At 42.8% G+C, this 19,828-nt stretch overlaps 1 protein-coding gene across 5 annotated transcripts in view; it reads right to left on the bottom strand.

The window, feature by feature from the left end:
- Window positions 1-222: 222 nt before the first annotated feature.
- LOC129750017 (uncharacterized) overlaps window positions 223-19,828 on the bottom strand; it is a 134,908-nt gene continuing 115,302 nt past the window's right edge. For 2 of the 5 annotated variants that reach the window (XM_055745198.1, XM_055745197.1), the window contains exons 10-14: window positions 4,822-7,393; window positions 4,556-4,749; window positions 3,736-4,477; window positions 3,513-3,660; window positions 223-3,423 (exon numbers count right to left, since the gene is read on the bottom strand). In XM_055745198.1, the coding sequence (XP_055601173.1) occupies window positions 2,230-3,423; window positions 3,513-3,660; window positions 3,736-4,477; window positions 4,556-4,749; window positions 4,822-7,393 (4,850 nt within the window). In that variant the 3' untranslated portion in view covers window positions 223-2,229. The remainder of the gene's footprint in view (window positions 3,424-3,512; window positions 3,661-3,735; window positions 4,478-4,555; window positions 4,750-4,821; window positions 7,394-19,828) is intronic. The other 3 variants (XM_055745202.1, XM_055745201.1, XM_055745200.1) reach the window with 3 other exon arrangements.

Here is a 19,828-nt window from a genome sequence, read left to right as displayed (position 1 = left end):
ATGTTCTCGGTAAAGAGGGTTCTTGAAGCATACTCACCAATAAATCATTACAAAATCTCATCAACAAACTCGAACTTAAACCCAAGCAAAATACGAAATCAGTTATCAGTAGACGAATTCAATGATTTCCAGGAAACATATGGTGTCATCATAACCAGGCAAAATTAAAAGTAAGCCCATCTAGATTTTAATTATTTTATATTTTATTCACTTAATGCGTAGATTTTGCATATCGTGTTAATATATATACTTTTTTAGAAAAATAAGGAAAATAATTACAAACTAAAAGGAGGCCTAACAAAAAAATGTTACACAATATTAATCATTGATTTTCTCTGTGTTTTTATGCCTTACAACGCACTAATTTTTTACTTCTGTCTACCTAACTAAATTTATATTTTCAGCAATCAATCGTTATTTTTTCTTCTCTTATTATTCTTCCTTTTTTAAGTTGTAACTTAAAACATGAGAACTATCATAATAAACTTGACAATAATATAATTACATGCATATTATCCCATTTTTTTTATAGAGAACATAAATCGATATTACCACATTTTGTCTCCATTCGTCTCATCATTTTCGTTCTATTTTTTCTCTGTTTATTTTGCAATATGCGTTTTTTCATATTTATTAGTTTTGTGTATTTATTTTAATTTGCTGTACAACGCGCGCGATAATCTCAGCGGTTTTATGGACTGTTGGTTATCCTTTGTTTTTTTTTTCTAAAACGGATCATAGTTTTCTGTTCTTCCGCGTTTGAATGTGTATGTCTATTTCTTCCATGCACTGGTCACATTCCTCACATTACGTGGGTTAAACCTACGCTACGACTTTTTCCACTTTTGTTTTAATCTGACCTTTTAGTCTATACAAAATCGCTATTTGTCACCTGTTCAGTTCAACGTGATTAAAAAAAACGTACATTTTACATGAATTTTTGTTCGTTTTTCGAACATAAATGGATTTGCAAGCTGATTAAAGGAAAAATGATTACGACAACGTAAATTTTTCTTTCAACTTGAAACAGAAATGTGTTTTTTCTGTTAAAGGTCTACTTTATTTCAAGAGGTTCGTTTTTCATTAATGTATGAAAAAAAAACCTAGGACATAATACGAGAGCATTTATGCTTGCGAATGTTGTTAATCGATTGTTTTGGGTTGGTAAGAGTTTTCGCTTTTCTCCCCGATTTCATTGGCATAGACGTTTTCTAGTGGGTTTATGAGTACTTTTGGGTGTTTCAACTTTCTTAACATTTGCTTTCAAAAGCAAGCTCGTGTACTAACAGTTCTAGTTTCTGCTAATGTCTTGTGCAGCATCCAAAGCTTCAACGCATCGGGCTGCGCGTGTTTAGCATGTCCGTACAAACAGGTTCTCAGCTCTATATCTCTTTCCGATTGGAACGCTCTAATCTAACACATTAAAACATTTCCCACCGATGACTCTATTGGTTTCGTTTGTGACTCAATAATCGGGAAATCTAACGCGAACATCTGCCACTATTATTCTTTCCAACAATCAATCTGTTTTTTACTTAACCTTTCCCGCTTTATCGGATTTGTTTGCCTAGAGGGTTCTGTTTCAGTTTTTTTTTCGCTGCAATCTTTACGAGTGAAGTGAACTGCGATACATATGAGTGTGTTTTTCATTTTTATTTCTGTGTTGGCTTGTGATTTGTATGCTATGATAATCTTGTTATATTTTTTTTTTCTAACCGGGAGCTTTGTTTCATATTTCTCTTTAAGGTGAAATGTGTTATATTTATTAAGCGCATTAAACTTGCTCTTTCTATGTCGCTTGCTTACCAACCTTGCATATCTGCACGTCTGCCATTATTAGCGGGATACATCTTTGATGCGATGGTTTCAGAATAGTTTTCTCTTATTTTGTGGTTTACCATGTACAAGTTCTTTTTTGTTTATTCTTTTGTTTAACAATAATTCTCGTTGTATATCTTCTAGCTGTTTCTGCCGTTAATCAGTTTTCAAAGAGTTCTAATTGTTTAGCATCAATACATTTGTATCCTTTCAGAGATAATTATGATCATATATTTTCTTTATTTTTTTTATTATCATACTTTTCTGTGTTATATTTAATATTTATAATAAATTACAAGTTTTCATGAGATAGATTTCATACTATATTCGTGTGTGTATGTCTATTTCGTACCATCCGCGGGCGTTTCACTTTGCAAGTTGACTGTCATCGAAGCGTCAGTTCGGCTGAGGTTAATCCTCATCACTGAGTGCTTCGTACTGAGCCGACAGAAGCGGCTTGGGTTCAAGCTGTGCCGCGGATGAGGACTGTCGATTGTCGTCATTCATACCACTACCAGGAGGTCCAGATAATCCACTTCCACTGCCTCCACCAAGATTTGGTACCACCAGCGTAGTTTTCGATGTCACTCCCGGATGGCCAAGATTACCAACCACCGGTCCACTGGACACGTTTAGTGCACTATACGGATAGTAGGTTGGAGGTGCAAATGTCGTAACCGGTGGTGGTTGCCCGGATTGGCTTCCCATATACGGAGACGAATGGATAGAATTGTGGACTGGTGGTCCTCCCTGTTGCTGTTGGTGTGAAGAAGGATGTTGCTGGTGATGAGACGACGACGGAGGGCGATGTGAATTGCCTCCAGAAGCTGGTCTTGAACCAGGTTCATCGTCTCCCATCAACATGTCGCCTGGAGTGGAACTACGATCGTGATCCTTGTTATGATGCGCTGGCGGTGGACCACCATGTTGAGCCGGGGAAGGATTTCTTGGCGACTGTTGGTCGGGTCGACCGTCTTCGCCGCCCCCACGCTTGTCATCTTCTGTGCGCATTGCCTCGACGATACGATTTTTAACGTAACAATCGAGTGCAAAATCACGCGGTCCTCGACTCAATGGTGCACCGGGATGAAAAAATTGCGCATCAGGTGACACGGAATCTATGAATTTGTTTCGAGGTCCTGGAGATTGGGCCATCCGAATAATGTGTCGATCATCAGGGGTTGACCTACCCGGTCCTTTACTACCGGGTGGTGGAGGTCCATGCTGTTGCTGCTGCTGCTGGGGATGCAAATATTGATGTCCGGGTGGTGGCTGTACCTGTAGCGATTGCGGTGGGCCTTGCTGGGATGAGGGATCATCTTTACCACCAGGACCACCCGGCGCCATCCGACGATATTTCCATGCATCAGCAGCCGAAACCACCATCGCAGGATCGATTCCCATCGGAATCATCGATTGGCGCATTTGGAGGAATGGGTTCGGATTGGGCGAGTAATCTTTAGCAATGATTGTTTCTGCCAACTCACCTATAGTGATATTTTTCGTTCGAACTGGTTCCGAATCCACATCGATGTTAATTACGTTAGGAGAATGAGATTTACCATTATTCTCACTGATCGCTGGTCGATGATCGCGCGTTGAAAACTAAAGAAAATAAACATTTGGATATTGTTAAAAATCGGTTACAAATATATTAAAGAATTTTAATAAACGTTTCACGATAGAATACTCACATAAGGAGGGCGGTGCATATCGCGGTTGGGCGGTATCGGTGGCTCCGAAGCCGTCTGATTGATCTGATGGGTGATGATCGCGTCAATCAGATTTGCCGCAGTCAGCGAGCCGTCCGGGGGTGGTCGCATACCCATTTGTTCCAGTGGCCTAATGTTCAAAGTACAAAAAAAGCATATTACTATAAAGCTTCCATTTGTATTCCATTATTTCTACAGAATTTACCTTTCGATTCTTTCGTTAAGCATTTCGTAGTGCTTCCTACGCCGTTCCTCTTCTTCAACCATTCGCTCCCGATCCCTTTGTTGGCGATCACGCTGTTCTCTCTCCCTTTCACGTTCCCTTTGTTCACGTTCCCGCTGTTCACGTTCTCGTTCCCGTTCACGCTCGCGTTCCATTTGCCGTTCCCTCTCGGCGGCCATAATCGATCGTTCCCGCTCAACTTGCATACTCCGCTCCCGTTCCCGTTCCATTCGATAGTTCATCTCGCGATCTAACTGCTGGTCTCGATAGGCCACCACAGATGGATGAGGTTGCATAGAAGGATGCATCTGAGGAGGACCTCCGCGACGTTGGATCTCCAACTGTTGCCGTTGAAGCTGATGTTGCTGGGCAGCTACAGCGGCTGCAGCCGCTGCCTGCTGTTGCTGATGTTGTTGGTGAGCGGCCGCAGCAGCAGCTGCATGTTGATGCTGAGCAACAGCTGCAGCAGCTGCCGCTGCCTGATGTTGCTGTTGTTGGGCGGCCACAGCAGCTGCGGCTGCCGCTGCTGCTTGATGCTGTTGCTGCTGAGCTTGATGGTGAATCTGTATCATCGCTGCTGGATGGTAACGAATGTCGGGATGATGACTGGAAGGTGGTGGGGGCGCCTGGTCTGCCATCGAAGATCTCTTATCATCTTTTTGCGGAACTGTCATCGGTTGTTGTTGCACGGCCAGGTCAACCAAAGAAGTAAATGCATCGTGGCCTGTTGATTGATTGAAACGAAATTATTACGATCAATACAAAAACCATGTTTTATAACTAAAATATCAGCAGCACTTACTCTGCATGTAATGATGCGATGGTGGCACCAGATGCAACCTGTTGGGTGCTGGGCTCGGCGGTTTCGATCCTGCTCCACTGCTCGTGCTCACACTGGCACCACTGCCAGCTGTGTTGTGCCTTTGGATTACACCCTGTCGTTGCGGTGGCGGCGGCGTTCGATGCGGACTAGGAGTGCTGAAAACGGGAGACACTCTACGCATTACCCGTGCGGTGGAAAATTGTATTATATTTAATATATTCAAGAAACTTCTAAAGTTAAATTACCTGTTGACGTGGTCGGCTGGAGACGTTCGGCTCAGATATTCTGGCCTAGAGTTACGTTCCCGTTCGGCGACGGCATAAAGCAGTGCGGCCTGTGAGTTGACCATGTTGGGACCGCTTCTTGGAGAGGGAGCTTCTTTTTCTGGACGACTTCCACCACCTGGCCCAGTAGAACTTCGACCCTGCATTTGCTGGGATGTTATGTAATCATTCATTATAATCTGCCGCGAGCTGAGTTGCTGAGGTTCAAGCGTAAAGGCCGGAGCGTTTCTCGGTGCGTAAGCAAATTGCGGAGCCTGCGGGCTGCTACCTTGAGGAGGCTGCTGAGAAGCTTGTGCGGGACTCTGACGATTATTGTAGGAGGATTTGTACTCGTAGGCAGTTCGCTTGTCCGGTAGTGTGTGAGTTGTCACGTGAACCGGAGTTCCTTGGGTGATGGATCCCAGTTTATCGTTGGACGAGGGTGGCGTCTGACGCAGCATGTTATCGTATCGAGGACTAAGCGTAGTTTGACCTTGCACTATAATTTGCTGACCAGCAGCACAGTTAACCGGGGTGCCGTGCGTAATTGATCCACCTTTCGGACCAAGTGACTGGGACGGCGGTTGCTGCATGCTCGATTGTACTTGATGTGACTGTTGCTGCATTTTGGGACTCAACTTGGGCGCATTCTGTTTTTTCGTCGGCGGTGGTGTTAGAGAAATTGTTTGTTGAGACATTTGACCACGCCCGGACAGCGAAGAAACAGAGTTGGACGGTCCACCTGGGCCTTGATTCAAAGCAATCGGTGGTCCTCCAGGTACGGTAGTAATATACCCCGACGGTGATTTTGATGGCCGACCGAGATGATCGCCATGATAACCCATTCCGTAGGGTGGTCCGTGAGTTGGAATGTTTTGTGGTTGCTGTTGGTGGCTTGGTGGCGGAAAGTTATCCGTTCGATAAACCGTTACTGTGCTACCGGTGTTGGAAGATCCATGCGATTGGGGTGGAATTTGTTGAGAAGATATACTAGGCATTTTACTGTTGTGAGCTGGAGGGGGGAAATTGTCTCTCTGGGGTTTCTTGATACTAAGATCAAGCGTTTGAGGTTCTTCGCGAAGGAAACCTCCAATGACCACCGATGGCTGGGAGGAGGGTGGAGTTTGTGCCGGCGGAGCCTGAGACTGTGGTGGCGGCTGCTGCTGCAATGGCGGTGGTTGAGACGGTTGCTGGGGTACTGGTGTTATGGTAGCTTGAATTTGTGAACTCATGGGATGCGGATGATGTGACAGCATCTGGGGAGGGCCACCGTGAGCATTGGAATTTACAACAGATAAAGTTGCCATTCCTTCAGAAGGTGGGCGCTGCAAGGGCGGTCCCTTTGGCAAATCCCTATAATCTCGAGGTCCAAAGGATATCTCGTTTATCGCTTTCATAGGAGGTGGTTTCGCAGCACCAGGCATTAGTCCAGATTTAAGAGATCTTTCTATCACATTCAGCATAACATCTCGCACGTTCTGAGGTGAGCTGACTTCGTTACCTCGAGGGCCGTTTTGCATGGATGGATGGTGAACAGATATCACCGGATTAACTCCTCCCAGTGGATTGTAGGCAACTTTGGGACTTTGACGATTAGCAGGAGATGTTTCGTTTTCTTCATCAGCTGTTTCGGTTGCAGAACTGTCGTATTCTTCAGTTAATTTTTGCTTCCGAGGTGGCTGTCCAGGGGGAAGAAGCCGATCATCTTCAATGTTTTTCGTCAACGGAGGCGGTGCTAGAGTTTCTGGAACTGTAATAATTTCATCTTTCGTAACGTTAAGCGGCACCGAGTTATTGGGACTCTCAGCAGAAGCCGTCGTATCGCTGCTGCCGTCTCGCTCATCCGAAGAAGATGCACTCATGTCCGATTCATCTCCATCCGTCATGGTAGCCCGGCGATCTTCGCTTGGATGTTGTTTGTAGTATTCCGTCACAGCCAAATCAAAACCGTACTTTTTCTTGTAGTGGAAGTAGAACGATTTGAGTGCCACTGGAGTCTTATTTAACGTTTCCGCCAACTGATTCCATTTTGGACCAATGTCTTGTAGCAATTTCTTCAACCTCGACACTTCCTCGTCGGTCAAATTCGTTCCTAACAGGTGAGGACCCATCTTGCGGCGAATTCGTGTCAGACAGGCTGAGCAACATTTCGTAACATTCGGTGGAATCTGGAGTTCCTGAATGATTGGATCTCGAATCTCCGGTGCCAACTCAAAAAGGCGTGGAGGAAGATTCCGAAACCGCTTGACCCTATCTTTCAGATTGGGACACGTCGGCAAGGGACAGTGTGTGTATCTAGAATGGACGGATTGATCGTTCAGTATTAGACCCTGTGCTGTAGCGTAAGGTGAGGAAGAGGAGGAAGTGTGGTAGAATGACGAATCGTACCTCGACTTCAACGACTTGCACTGGCACGTATTGCAAACGCGAGCTCCCGGCGGTATCGCATCTTCCGGAATACCGTATTGGGCTCCTCGGCCCCGTTCCAAGGGCCGCGTGCGGGGACACATTTCCGCCTTGCACACGAAGCACGAATGCAGTGCTACATTTTTATCTGGAAAGAAGATTTGAAGATTTGATATTAATTAACGATTATCTTAAACTTTTTCATAAGATCAAATATTGGGAACTGGTGCTAGTCATTGGAATCATACAAAAGGCAATCAATAAGAGCAGAACAATTTCAACTAAACGTTGATGTAACTTATTCTGCCATATCATTCATAATCCATCTTTCAGGGGGCCATCGCTTTACCGCCGCGCATCGTAGGGTGTGGTTTGATTATTTAGAACCGGACACAGGTTGCAGCATTTTGGCAACGACTATTCGTGATCCGGTTCCGGTTATAACTCAATAAAACAAATGAAAACCCCACAGCAGAGGCAATCACTACTTCCGCACGGGAATGCTGCTTGCATTCGACTTTGGAATTGCATCATCATCAATACTGGATTTGATGGTGGTGGATGCTTTTCTGCAACTCGGCAAATCAGTGTTTCCTGCCTATTTGTACGAATAAAATGAAGATTTTGAACTTTGAAAGCAATGACTTAAGTAACCCCTAATTATTTTTTAAAGAATGATTTGGTGTATCGTAAAAGTTGTGTAAGATTACTTTTTTCACTCTTGTTAAACTTTTAATTTAGAACCGTTTTAGTGTAATAAAATTGAATATATTCTAAACGCTTTAAAAAATACATTTGATCATAAATTTAGTTATTGAACAAACATTACGATTTTTTAGGATGTTTTCGCTCAGAAACCGTGTTAAATCACAAGAACCGTGCCATTGACAAAAACCGCATAGAAAAGCGGTGTAAGGAGAATGAAACAAAACTAGCCCGAGTAAAAAAAACCTTGTGTTTGAATTAAAAAATGTTAAGAATTGTTCATAGAACAACACTAAAGACAAGACAAAAAGGCAAAAAATATACAAGGATTCAATAAATGGCAGAATAGACACGGCGTGCTAGGATCATTCATACGGCTCGCCAATGTTCTAACGATCTAAATCCGCATACCGGATTGTACGGTCCGGAGCGTGACCATTTTCGCGGAGGTACAGAAACCTGCCCATTCTCATCTTTTGCAAGAATTGGTAAACGCACTTCCGCTTGTTTTCCGATTTTCGCTAACCACAAAACATGCAAAAGTCGGTACGAAATGTGCGGGTAGATGTCAGATATGAACAACAAGCGGTACATTGGGAAAAATGGGTAAAAAATCAGTTAAATTAGAAGGTTTTAAAAAAGTCGGATACCGAATGGTCATTTAAAATTGTTTTTATAATAACAATGACATAAAAGTATTGACGAATGCATGATACTTAACATGTTTAATATCATTTGTTTTTTCATTCATTTAATGGCAAATGTTAGAACTGGGCCTAATGTGCGCAACTGTTGATGATGCTAATTCAATAAACATCCAGATTAGCGTTCATTATCGATTTCGATTTGATTGCATCTGGATGCTGTTTGGCAATTTGTGCAGCTTTAGATAAGTATCGAGTGGGCTAGAACAGAACTCCCCTCCATATTGAAAACGCTTTGTCCTGGTTTTCATCGACAAAAACCCGAGTACCATTTTCTACTTGTGGTGGTCGTTATAAAATAGGTACATAGATAGCTAGTTGCACTCTTTACTTGCTCATGGCCAATTAGGAAATCTACTGGCTATTGCGGTGCAGAGAGCGTTTTAATTTATTATTCAAATATAATTACAATAATTTCAGTGCTTATCAAACGATAAATAATTGATGAAAATTACTCTGCGCTACAGTTTTTAATCGAAAGGAAGAGTTACTATCATTTCCACATAATTGCCATGCTGGGGTATGCATGGTTTGTGAAATGGAGATATTGCCGGTGAAGATACCGAGGGGTCGTCGTCGTTGGTTCTATCACTGGCGGCATCGGCATAGTAAATTAGCTAAAGTAGCCTTTTTTTGTTCCATTTGTTGTCGCGCTCATTCCTCGTCAAAGACTTTGAGTTCAATTATAATTTTCATTTATATCTGTAACTGAGATCCATTTGATGTGTGTGGCCTTATCTGGGATCTTCGGGTTGTTTTACACGAACCTAAGCTTCCCTCCCTTCCACTGTCCTGATAGGGTTTAATGTTCAATCAACAGTAATGTCCTATGATCACAGATCATAACACTAAAAAAACGCAGTATGAACAACAGTGACTACACCTTTACACCTGAACTGCTGAATAAAAGAAACCAATTACTAATTGAATCACCGTTACAAAACAAACAAACAAACAAACAAACGGCATCATATCGTAGTAACCGGGTGCTGCAACAGTAAATGAAATTGACATCGACCATAACATCACAATCCGAAAAACAGGAAGCGGAAAATAAAATCCTGTAAATGGTTGTCACCCTCAAAATCCATTATGAACGATGCGATGCGGCCCTGCTGCCTTTTGCTCAGAGAATATGGGTAGGTGGCTACCTCACATCGGTAAAGAAGAAATATTGGTCCAGCTCAAAAGAGTGTGCCCAAACAGCATCCTTCTTTCTCCCCGGACATGCATCGTAAATTCATGTGGGTCGGTTCGGTCCAGGTCCGGTTCGGTTCAACCCTGCGGGTCAGCTATCACATCTCAGGTCACAGAGGCCAGGCCAGGCCAGTTTGGAATTGGTCAATGAATGCGAAAGAAGAGCGGGTCGGGGTCTTGTTGTGAGGAGACGGAGAGGTCAGGTATGCAAATTAAAATAGCAAAAAAATAAACACATTTCTATCGTTGGACAACAGTTGTTCGGAGCGGTTTTCCGGTAAACCGAACCGGTGACTGTTGCCGTCTTTTGTTGCTTCTTTGGAAGAATTCCGGCTGAGACATGGTAATTTGCGAAAATTTGTTTCATTTCTTGGCGGTTTTTGCGTTATTTTTTTGCCGTGAAATCGTAGGCAGAGTCTTCAATACAAAAATTCATAAGGCCTGCCCTGATGGAAACAATGAAAAAGGGAATCACCGAAGAAAACTCTTCAATTCCAAGGTTAAAAAATTGAATCCAAATAAGGTCGACGCGCCAGGAACTTTCGAAAGGTCGTTGGAGCAGAGACATAGAACCTTGTCGAACTAGAGCCGCTGGAAGGTCATCGGACTCGAGTATTAGAACCAGAGTCGTAAGGAAATCGTCGGATTAAACAATTGGAAGATCGTCGCAACAAGAACCGTTGAAAGGTTGTAGAGCCGGAGCCATTGAGAGGTACTGGGACTTGAGCCAGGTTGTGATCGTTCGGGCAGTAAAGCAGATGGAGTCGTAAAGGGCGAACAAGAAATTATTGCGACACATTCAACATGGCATAACTTTTTTACCATTGGATAAAAATCAACCAAATTTTGCACACTGTCTCATTGATGTGTATTGTTTACATGCTGTCAAACTCGAAGTCGTGTTTTTCGATTCAATGAAAATGGAGGTAAACCAACGCGAATCGAGAGAACAAATTCTTTCCAAACACCTCTTATTTCCTGAGCTGTCGCATCGGCAGTTGGGAACAATTTTGAACATTCACCATTCAACTGCCTCCAGAGTGTTGAAGTGGTTCAAGGAGCGGTTGACGTTGGACCACGGCAAAGGAGCTGGAAGAAAACCGGGACCGTATAACAAAAAGACGGAGGAAAAGGTGAAGCGGATGATTAAAGCAAATCCCAATGTCTCAAGCCGTGATTTGGCTAAAAAGATCAGAGCTGGACTACATACATACAAGGTACAGAACTTCCCAAACCGCGATGAGCAGCAACTATCGACGGCTAAAACTCGGGCACGGAAGCTCTTCGAGAAGATGCTGACAAAATACGGCTGCTGTGTGATGGACAATGAAACGTATATAAAAGCCGATTTTAAGCTTATTCCGGGGTTGGAGTTTTTCACCGACAAGAGCAAGTTCGATGTGGACGACAAATTTAAGAACAAGAAAATGTCGAAGTTTGCCTCCAAATACCTCGTTTGGCAGGCCCATCTGCTCTTGCGGACCGAGGAGTGACAAAATGCACAGTAAATGGCGAACTCTACAAATCTGAGTGCCTCGTGAAACGCCTTTTGCCGTTCTTGCAGCAGCACGACGAAGCTCCGCTATTTTGGCCGGATCTGGCATACTGCCATTATTTTAAAAGTGTCCTTGAGTGGTATGAAGCCAATTCTGTCCATTTTGTTCCAAAAGGACATAAATCCGCCAAACTGTCTGGAGCTGCACCCGGTGGAGCAGTACTGGGTAATAATGAAGCGGGAACTTCGGAAGAGCAAGAAGACAGTCAAAGACTAAAAGGACATGTTAAGCAAATGGAAAAAAAAACTGAGAAACTGTTTCCGGATGATAAAGACTTTGATGGAGGGCATCAAGCAAAAATGCGTTCAATTTTACACTCAAGGCTCCATCGATTAACTTTTCTTTTGATTTCTGAATGTATATAACTACCCTGAAATTTTGGTTGGATTCTAAACATTAAAAGAAAATTGGCATGATATTTTCGGTGTCGCAATAATTTCGCCCTTTACACATTCATCAACCGAAAACGCTCACTGAAGAAGATAGTAAGTTGCTAGCGAAATACCGGTATCTGAACTTTTCTTATACCGTGGTTGAAATAAAGGGAATCTTTCGATTGCTTCGATTCAGTAGAATTATTTAATCAAGTTGGCTCACAACACATAAATGGACTCAACCAAGTTATTTCGTCAATTTTCTACTAGAATAGACAAAAATAGTTCCTTCGTGTTTCAATATTAACCCCCATCATAAACACCAACATGTTTTCGATCACTTAAGTAAATCGCATATACGGTGTTAATCAATTTGTCCGGCACCATCAGCAACACTAATAACGGACATCACTCTGATTTGTTTGCAGTGATACATTTTATGATACAATTTGTAAATTACCTTCTCCTGCATCCTTAGTCCCCCGTTCTGCTGTGAACCAGGGCAAGGGTTTGGATCATCAGAAAAAAACGCCTCTGATATGTCATTTATTCAACTCAACCTCCTATTCGTGCATGCACACATCGAACGCAGTTTGGGATGGTGATTTGCGAAAGGCTAACAATATTTCATACCCCAGCCTCGGTGGAAGCGTGAAAACTAAGTAGAACGCTTTGATTGCTGACATTTTGGGCTCGATACGATGATTACCAACCAATCGTCATAACAGTATTTGGAAAGGGGTGTCAAAGAATCCTCATTAAGTGAAATTAGCTGCCACTCGATGGATTCTGATTGTTGGGTAAACCTTATAACATCTATGCATGTTTGTCGTCCCGGTAGAAAGTTCCGATCAGTCCAAAACAACCGGACCGGAGAGATATTTATGCAAGAGTCGCCCGCCTGCCAATGTGTCCTTGCTGACACGGCCATTCAAATTGCTATGGAAAATTCATTTTCCCCTTTTGCAAGCTTGTGTTGTTGTGTTTGTCCTCCTGCCTGCCTGCCGCGTACATGGCCGGTGGGCAAACAGAAATCAGGTCTCACCGTTTACTGTAAGGGAAAGTTGAAGGGAAGGGTAGGGGATGATTTCGGCCACGTTCAAATAACGGCCAACGCACACACAACGGACCCCATTTTTTCGCGTTATGAAAACTGAGGCCACCATACTTACTTACGTTTAATAAAGCGAAATTGAATTTAAATTAAAAGCAAATATTAATTACATACTCAATACAATATCGCCGAAGTAGGTTTGTTCCTTTTGAGCTCGTTTATTTCAGAATGTTTCTGTAAGCCTAATTGCGCCTTCTGGAACTGCGTCCATCATTTAAAATTGATCGGAATTGTTTTGCAATAATTTTAACCTGTTAATAGGCCCATATATTTTATAGCTGTCAACAGCGTCTCAATCACGGACATCAATTTCAAGTACTCCAGTATTTTAAGAAGAGTTGAACCAGGCGCTCTCAATGATTTTTTTTCCGAAATTTTATACTGAAAGAAGATTAATGACTCAAGGTTAAAAAGTGAAGATTCGTCTCATGCAACTTAGCCATAACATATTGGGAATTTTGAATAAGCATCAACTAATTCATCAATTACACAAAGCCGCACCCCAAAACACTCGAAGTTTTACGCCGCAGCAGCTGCCAGATAAAAATGATATCAATTCGCTAAATTGATCCACCTTAATGTAAACAATCGCTCGTTTTATTGGAAATCAACCAATCAGCGGAAGAGCACATACCTCAAGCTTGTATTTCCCCAAACCCTTTTCGGAAAAGTCTTGCTCTTTCCGCCTGTCCGCTGCAGCCGTTCCCTAGCAGTTTGCGCTGTGTGTGGGAAAACGTAACTTCAGCAAAATTCTTCCGTTAACATTTTCCTTCAGCATCCCCGCCCGCGTTTTCAGATGCGGATGGCCAAGATTTTCCGCACAAACCAAACCGAAGCAGAAGAAGCGCACGTCATAGCGCGCGCAAAGTTTCCACCAGCAGCCAACAGCCGGATATCGCAAGGAAGGTAGGTAGGAACATCATCATTTCGAGTGGCAAGAATTAAACAGCGTAAAAGGCAAACAGAGTTAATTTAGACTGAAATCAGAATTCAAACAAAAGTCATCCAACCGGTTAAAATTCTGGGGCGCTGCTGCTTGTGGGGGAGCTGAGGTTCGGGGCTTCGATAGATCTTTGTGTGCGAGCGTCTATCAGCGCGCGGTGGCGAGAGAAGGCCAAAACGGAAGATGTACCCGCCTTCCAAGTGCTCTATTAGTTAAAATGCAGCCTCTCAGTTAACAAGCAACTTCGTTGCGATCTTCCCAGTAATGGATATTATAATATTTCGAGCAAATATCAAGGGAGTTTTCTGGAAAATTTATTTGTGATTTAACCAATCCTCGGTACCTTTTCCAAGAAACCAGTTGTTCAAGGAAGAACAAGGGCGCAAAAAAACCGTCATAAAATAATTTTTCGAAATTCTTTCAAAAATTTTATAAAACACTCATAAATTTTGCTAAAAATTTTGTTATGCTTTTTGAGTGTTGAAATGCTATCAATTTTTAAGTGGTAAGCAATATAATTTTCAGTTCTCATTTTTTATTTTATACATTTTTCAGGCGTGTAATGGAATGTGAAGTTAACCTACTAATCAAACATCTGATTTTTTTTTTGTTTTTTTTTTTGTATCCAACATGTGGAATAGGATAAAATTCAAACTGATTTTAGATGTTGATAAAAAAAAATCAAAACAAAAACGTTTATGGCGATGAGAATTTATAAAGCTGCAGCGTAAGCAATTCATTATTTTCCTGCTTTAACTACTGAGCTGCCCTTTAGTTCGTTGAGAAAGGTGCCTGGTTATTGTTTAGCCCCGACAGAAAAGTTTTTAATTGGAGCTTTGTTTATTGTCTGACCAGTTTACCATTGCATAAGGATTCCGAAAAGGATTAGTTTGAATCAACTTGTATAAGCCATCTTGTGAACTACGAACTGAAATTGTCTATTTTTGCAACATCATTTCTCCAACAAATACTTTAGAGTAAAACTTTGGAATACTGTCATTTTTCCCAGAAGCTTCTCGGTAGAACCAATACCAATTTCCCTCGCCACGGAATCCGACCACATCAGGTAAACAAAATAAACAACTTTCTGGCAATGCAAATTGCTTGCCCGCTCGCAGTAAATCGAACGGCGACGGATCACGGATGAGAAAATTATGCATATTTCAACAGCGAATTGGGTTCCGTTTTTCCGCTGCAAGCGGTAAAAACCATACGCTCTGGAGTCCCGAAATTTTGCCACCATCTTTCCGGCAGTTCATTCGTATGCGCTCCCCACTCACATATTGGTTCATGATACAATAATATGACCGTACGCCCGTTGTTCCGTTCCGTTTACGGTAGGCGTAGGGTTGAACCTGAAAAGATTGTGTCCGCATTGTATCGTTTTGGCTCGCCTGGCCCACTCCCAGTCGCAGTCCCTGGTGGTCTTGCGTCAGAGCATTCTCGATGACCGGAAAATTGTGAACTCTGACTTCCAGGTTGGAGATTGCGAAGACCTCTTCCCTTCCCGAACCCCTCCCCATCACATTCAACCCAGTCTGATCCTGCATGCAGATTCCGAGATTTTGATGGCATTGTGGGCAGGGGGCGCTACGCCTCTCGCTCCTCGCCAGCACATAAAGTGCAATTCAATCATACAAATCCATTTTAACCTTTTTTCACCACTTCAACGGAGGGCCGTACAAGTAAAATCTACAAATTAGTATAATTGCATTAAATTTTAATATATTCAAATATCACCGGGAAAAAATCCGGCGAGTTTTCTTGTTCCGTGGTGTGCTTCACTGTAGGTGCCGGCCTGGGAGCGCTCTCAGACGAGGATGAGCGTGAGAGACATCATGGACCAAGTTTTTTTTTTTGGTTTTATATTTTGGTTCTACATCTCTCCGGCCCGTTGTCGTGACTTTGTGCCGTGCCGGAGATCCCTCTGCTCGGCTCGGATGCTGCAGCTTCTATCGGATTCGCACAAAAGAAAAGTAGCATAGCAAGTTGGAGGGGTGGTAGGACGATATGACAGGTATATGATGTTCCGGTTCTTTTGCTTCCGTGTCCGGGGTAAGTAGACCAGTTGAGGAGGGGAACAGGGCGTGGATCGGTTTGTTGTTGGTCCGGAAGTGTCCCTGGTGGTTTACAACGACCGCTCCGGGTAGAGCTTATTCCGGTAAAGGACAATACAATCTTCTACGGATGCTTGTGATCGATAAAATGACATTTGAGCAACTTTGAAGTCAATATACAATTGAATTTTTTTTTCAGGTAAAACGGTAATCTCAATTTTTAATAAAATTTAGTCCGACCGTCCCGAAAACACATTTCTACGCCCAGTTTCCTGCAAATTGCTTTCCAAGACACAGCGTCGCCGAGTGTTAAGAAAATCTAGAGTGTTGAACCTGGTAAAATGACGACCGCATATTTCAATCCGTATGCGAAAATGAGAAGAATAGGTTGTGTTGTCTACTTTCAATAAAAAAAAGTATAACGTTACAGGATCAACCTACGTTAGAAATTCGTTTTTAAAGTCGCTTATGAAACGGCTCAATCAATAAACCAAGTATAGGTCGAAATGATGACTTAAGATTAAAATAAAAATTATACACAAAATTGACATCTATCGAACAATTTCTCAATATACTTAAAACTTTTCTTCGGAAAACATCCCTTGAAACGTCAAAGTCGAAGAGCTCGGAAAAGCGATAGAACGTTCTCATAACACCGATGAAAGCACTTTTGGCTCCACAGTTGTTCAATCGAATGGGAACATACAGTTGAAGGTTCTGGATTCTCGCACTCCTTATGGGGTCTCACACTAAGATGAATTGCTTCTAGTAGCGTAGGACAATCGAATCGCGATGTCCGTAGATCTGCGACGAAAGAGATATTACCATTATAAAATTCTGGGTTGAAAAAAACCCAAATACCTCTTTAAAGAGGACAACACAAAGCGAAGAGATACAACCAAACACTTCAAATTTCACCTGCCAAACCGAACGAAGCACGAGGCACAAGTTTAGTGAAAAGTTAAGTAAAAAACACCAGGAAAGGTAAAGTTTTGCGTTTAATTATCGCATAAAGCGATAATATTCATCCGGCAGGCGAAACCGCCGAGCGACTCAAGTGCCAACAATTCCGCCTTCGAAATAAGTGAGTATCTCACTCATCCACTTACTTCAAAAGTGAGGTTAGGCACTAACATGGTGTGGTTTATTTATAGGGCTGTTTCGCGGGATACCAGCAGGTAACCAAAGGCGAGCCAGCCTGCTTCCGGTGGCCCCGGTGCAATCTATCTTCTTTTTGTCCGGCATAAAAAGGCCGATCATCATTGTCCAGCTGAGAGATCCAAGAAGAGGATCCGCCGCTAGTGCCGTTTCATGGTTTGGGCTACCAGAAAGCCAATATTGTTTGTTATTTCGCGCGCCTAGGATTATTCCCGGCGGCGCGACTCATCGTTATTGTTTCTCGGCCACAAGAGCCGTACTGCTATTTATCGAGCGGGAGAAGATTGGCAGAACAAACGCGCGCCCAGGAAAGTACTTCCCGGTAGCACCAGAAGGAAAGTTTTCCAGCTTCTAGAGCCGCACCGTTAGTGTTTTTTTTTTTGGAAGAGAGCTGAAGCAGATTGCCTCAATCAACGCGCGCTTAGGAAAGGACTTCCCTGCAGCGCGAGAAGAAAAGTTTTCTGGCCACAAGTGCCGCAATATAATTGTTCTTTTGTGAAACGAGTCGGAGGAGTTGTGCTCAAGCATCGCGCGCCCTGCATCGATCCCGGCGGCGCGAATCATTGTGATCATCTGGCCACCAGAGCCGCACAAATGATCATTCCCGGCGGCGCGATTTATCGTTATTTTCCGGCCAGAAAAGCCACATAATCATAGTTTTATTTTGAACGAGCCGAAGGAGTGATGCTCCTTCCTTTCGGCTGTACGAGCCGAAAGGAGAAGTAATTGTTCATGTTCCGGCTCACAAAGCCGAAGGGAATTTATTTCAAGAGTTTTCATGTCTATGAGACGACATCGATGTTCGTAGCTTGGCAGGTGAAACGAATCTTCTCAGTTTAGGTGTCTGAGGGCATAACGCAAAAAGCGCCGCTGGAGGGACACCAGACAGCTAATGCGTATTCGAGGATGGATCGAACTATGCTGCAATACAGGGTCATTAGGCAGTACACGTCCTTGAAGTCCTTGACCACTGGAAATAAAAATCCGAGGCTTCTAGAAGCTTTATCGACGACGTAGTTCGTAAGTGTTTTGAACTCCAGCTTACGGTCGAGTATTGCGCCCATATCATTGATCAAGGCTGCCGTCTTCGTGAGAAACTGATGACTGTACATTTACTGCGATTAAAAAGCAGCCAGTTGAAGTCACACCACTGTGCGAATAGATTGAACTGGTTTTGCAGGATATCAATGTCGTCGTACAGTTTAAGATCATCAGCATAACAAAGTTTCGGACCGTCGAGGAGTGAAAGCACTTCGTTAAAACATATTAAGAAGATAATCGGTCCAAGGTGACTACCTTGGGGCACACCGGAAGAGGCAGAGAACTGGCTGGAGAAAGAGTCTCCTGTGCGAACTGTCAATTTACGTCCAGTTAAGTAACTGCGGAACCAGCCAACCTTACCAATGGCAATATCGTGATTCACCTCATCAGATGCTGCTGAAAAATTGGTATAATTGTCGTCGGTTGGGCATAAATTCATACTGATCGATTGTAAAGTGTTGCTTACAGTACGAAAAAATCGGATCCATGACGACTAATTCGAACAGTTTGGATAGATTGCTTATAAAGCGGAGAATCCTCTATAGGTATTGATATCTCTCTGATCCCCCTTTTTATAGACCGAAAACATGTAAGTTTCTTTCTACAGTGAATGGTAGATGGCTCCGTCGATAGAAGCTTGAAAGATGAGTCTCACAGGAGTCAGTAAAACATACATTAATCGTTCTAGAAAGGTAGATGGTATACCGTCCGAACCTGTAGAGAGAGATGTTGAAGCAGTAGCAAAGGTACTCGAGAATTTCTTGGCAAAGAGATCACTGATTCCGCAATCAGAGTTCGCAGTGTTATAAAGTGCCATAAAGAAACATTTGAGTTGGAATACCAGGTTCATTTCGCTGACTTTAGACATACTTCCAGAACGATTTAGGATTGGACTTGCGGTTACGTTGTACTCGGAAAAGATAATTTTGGTAACAACTTTTACTGGATTTTTTATAAGAGGAGTTCAGTTTTCGAGATATATATCCTTAGTTTGGGAGGGTTTGAGCTTATGGTGATTTCTAAGGGCACATATCTTCGCCGTCTTCAGGTGACATAGTTCTTTGGTAGTGGTAGTTTGAAATGAATAAACGTGGGCTGCCAATGCCCGAAAGGGCAGTGCTTGGAGTGAGAATTCACAGACACATACTTGCTTAATCATTTCAAAAATCTGCATTTGTTGATCATGATAAACCCCCAATCAAAGTATATTACAAACTTTTAATATAAAAACCTAATAATCAATACCCCTGTGTAGTAAACAATAAAATTTTAACCTGGGCTGTGTTTGTAGAAAAGTTTATTGTTGTGTAACATTTGGACAGTGTTTCAAGAATTTGGAATATTGTATGATATTTTTAATCGATGTAAATAACAACACATTGGTTTCTTCGAGATGGTAAGGTAAAAACTATCATTTTAGTTACTGGACTCAGAAGCGCAGTTAGGTCAACTTATCGACCATACGCCCCGCTAGTCCCGACGCCCGTATCGTGCGTGGATGCTGCTCTTATTGGTCTTGTCTCGTTACAAGATAATCCTGGCCCTGGCCCACAAGCATCATTCAGTGTTGTTTTTACAGAGGAAGCCTTCCGTCGTCTGCTTTCCTCGTAGTTGTTTGTGTATTTACTGGCCGTTATTGGATGATTGGGTAGGATGTGTTGCTGAATCAGATGGAATTGTCTCCTGACGTCGTCGTCGTCATCGTCGTTTAACCAGTATAGAAGCACAACAGCA

The sequence above is a fragment of the Uranotaenia lowii genome, chromosome 2, assembly GCF_029784155.1.
Source record: "Uranotaenia lowii strain MFRU-FL chromosome 2, ASM2978415v1, whole genome shotgun sequence".
In the NCBI taxonomy this organism is placed as follows: domain Eukaryota; kingdom Metazoa; phylum Arthropoda; class Insecta; order Diptera; family Culicidae; genus Uranotaenia; species Uranotaenia lowii.
The sequence above is the reverse complement of the archived record's forward strand: the minus strand, read 5'-3'. Positions and strand labels throughout refer to the sequence as shown.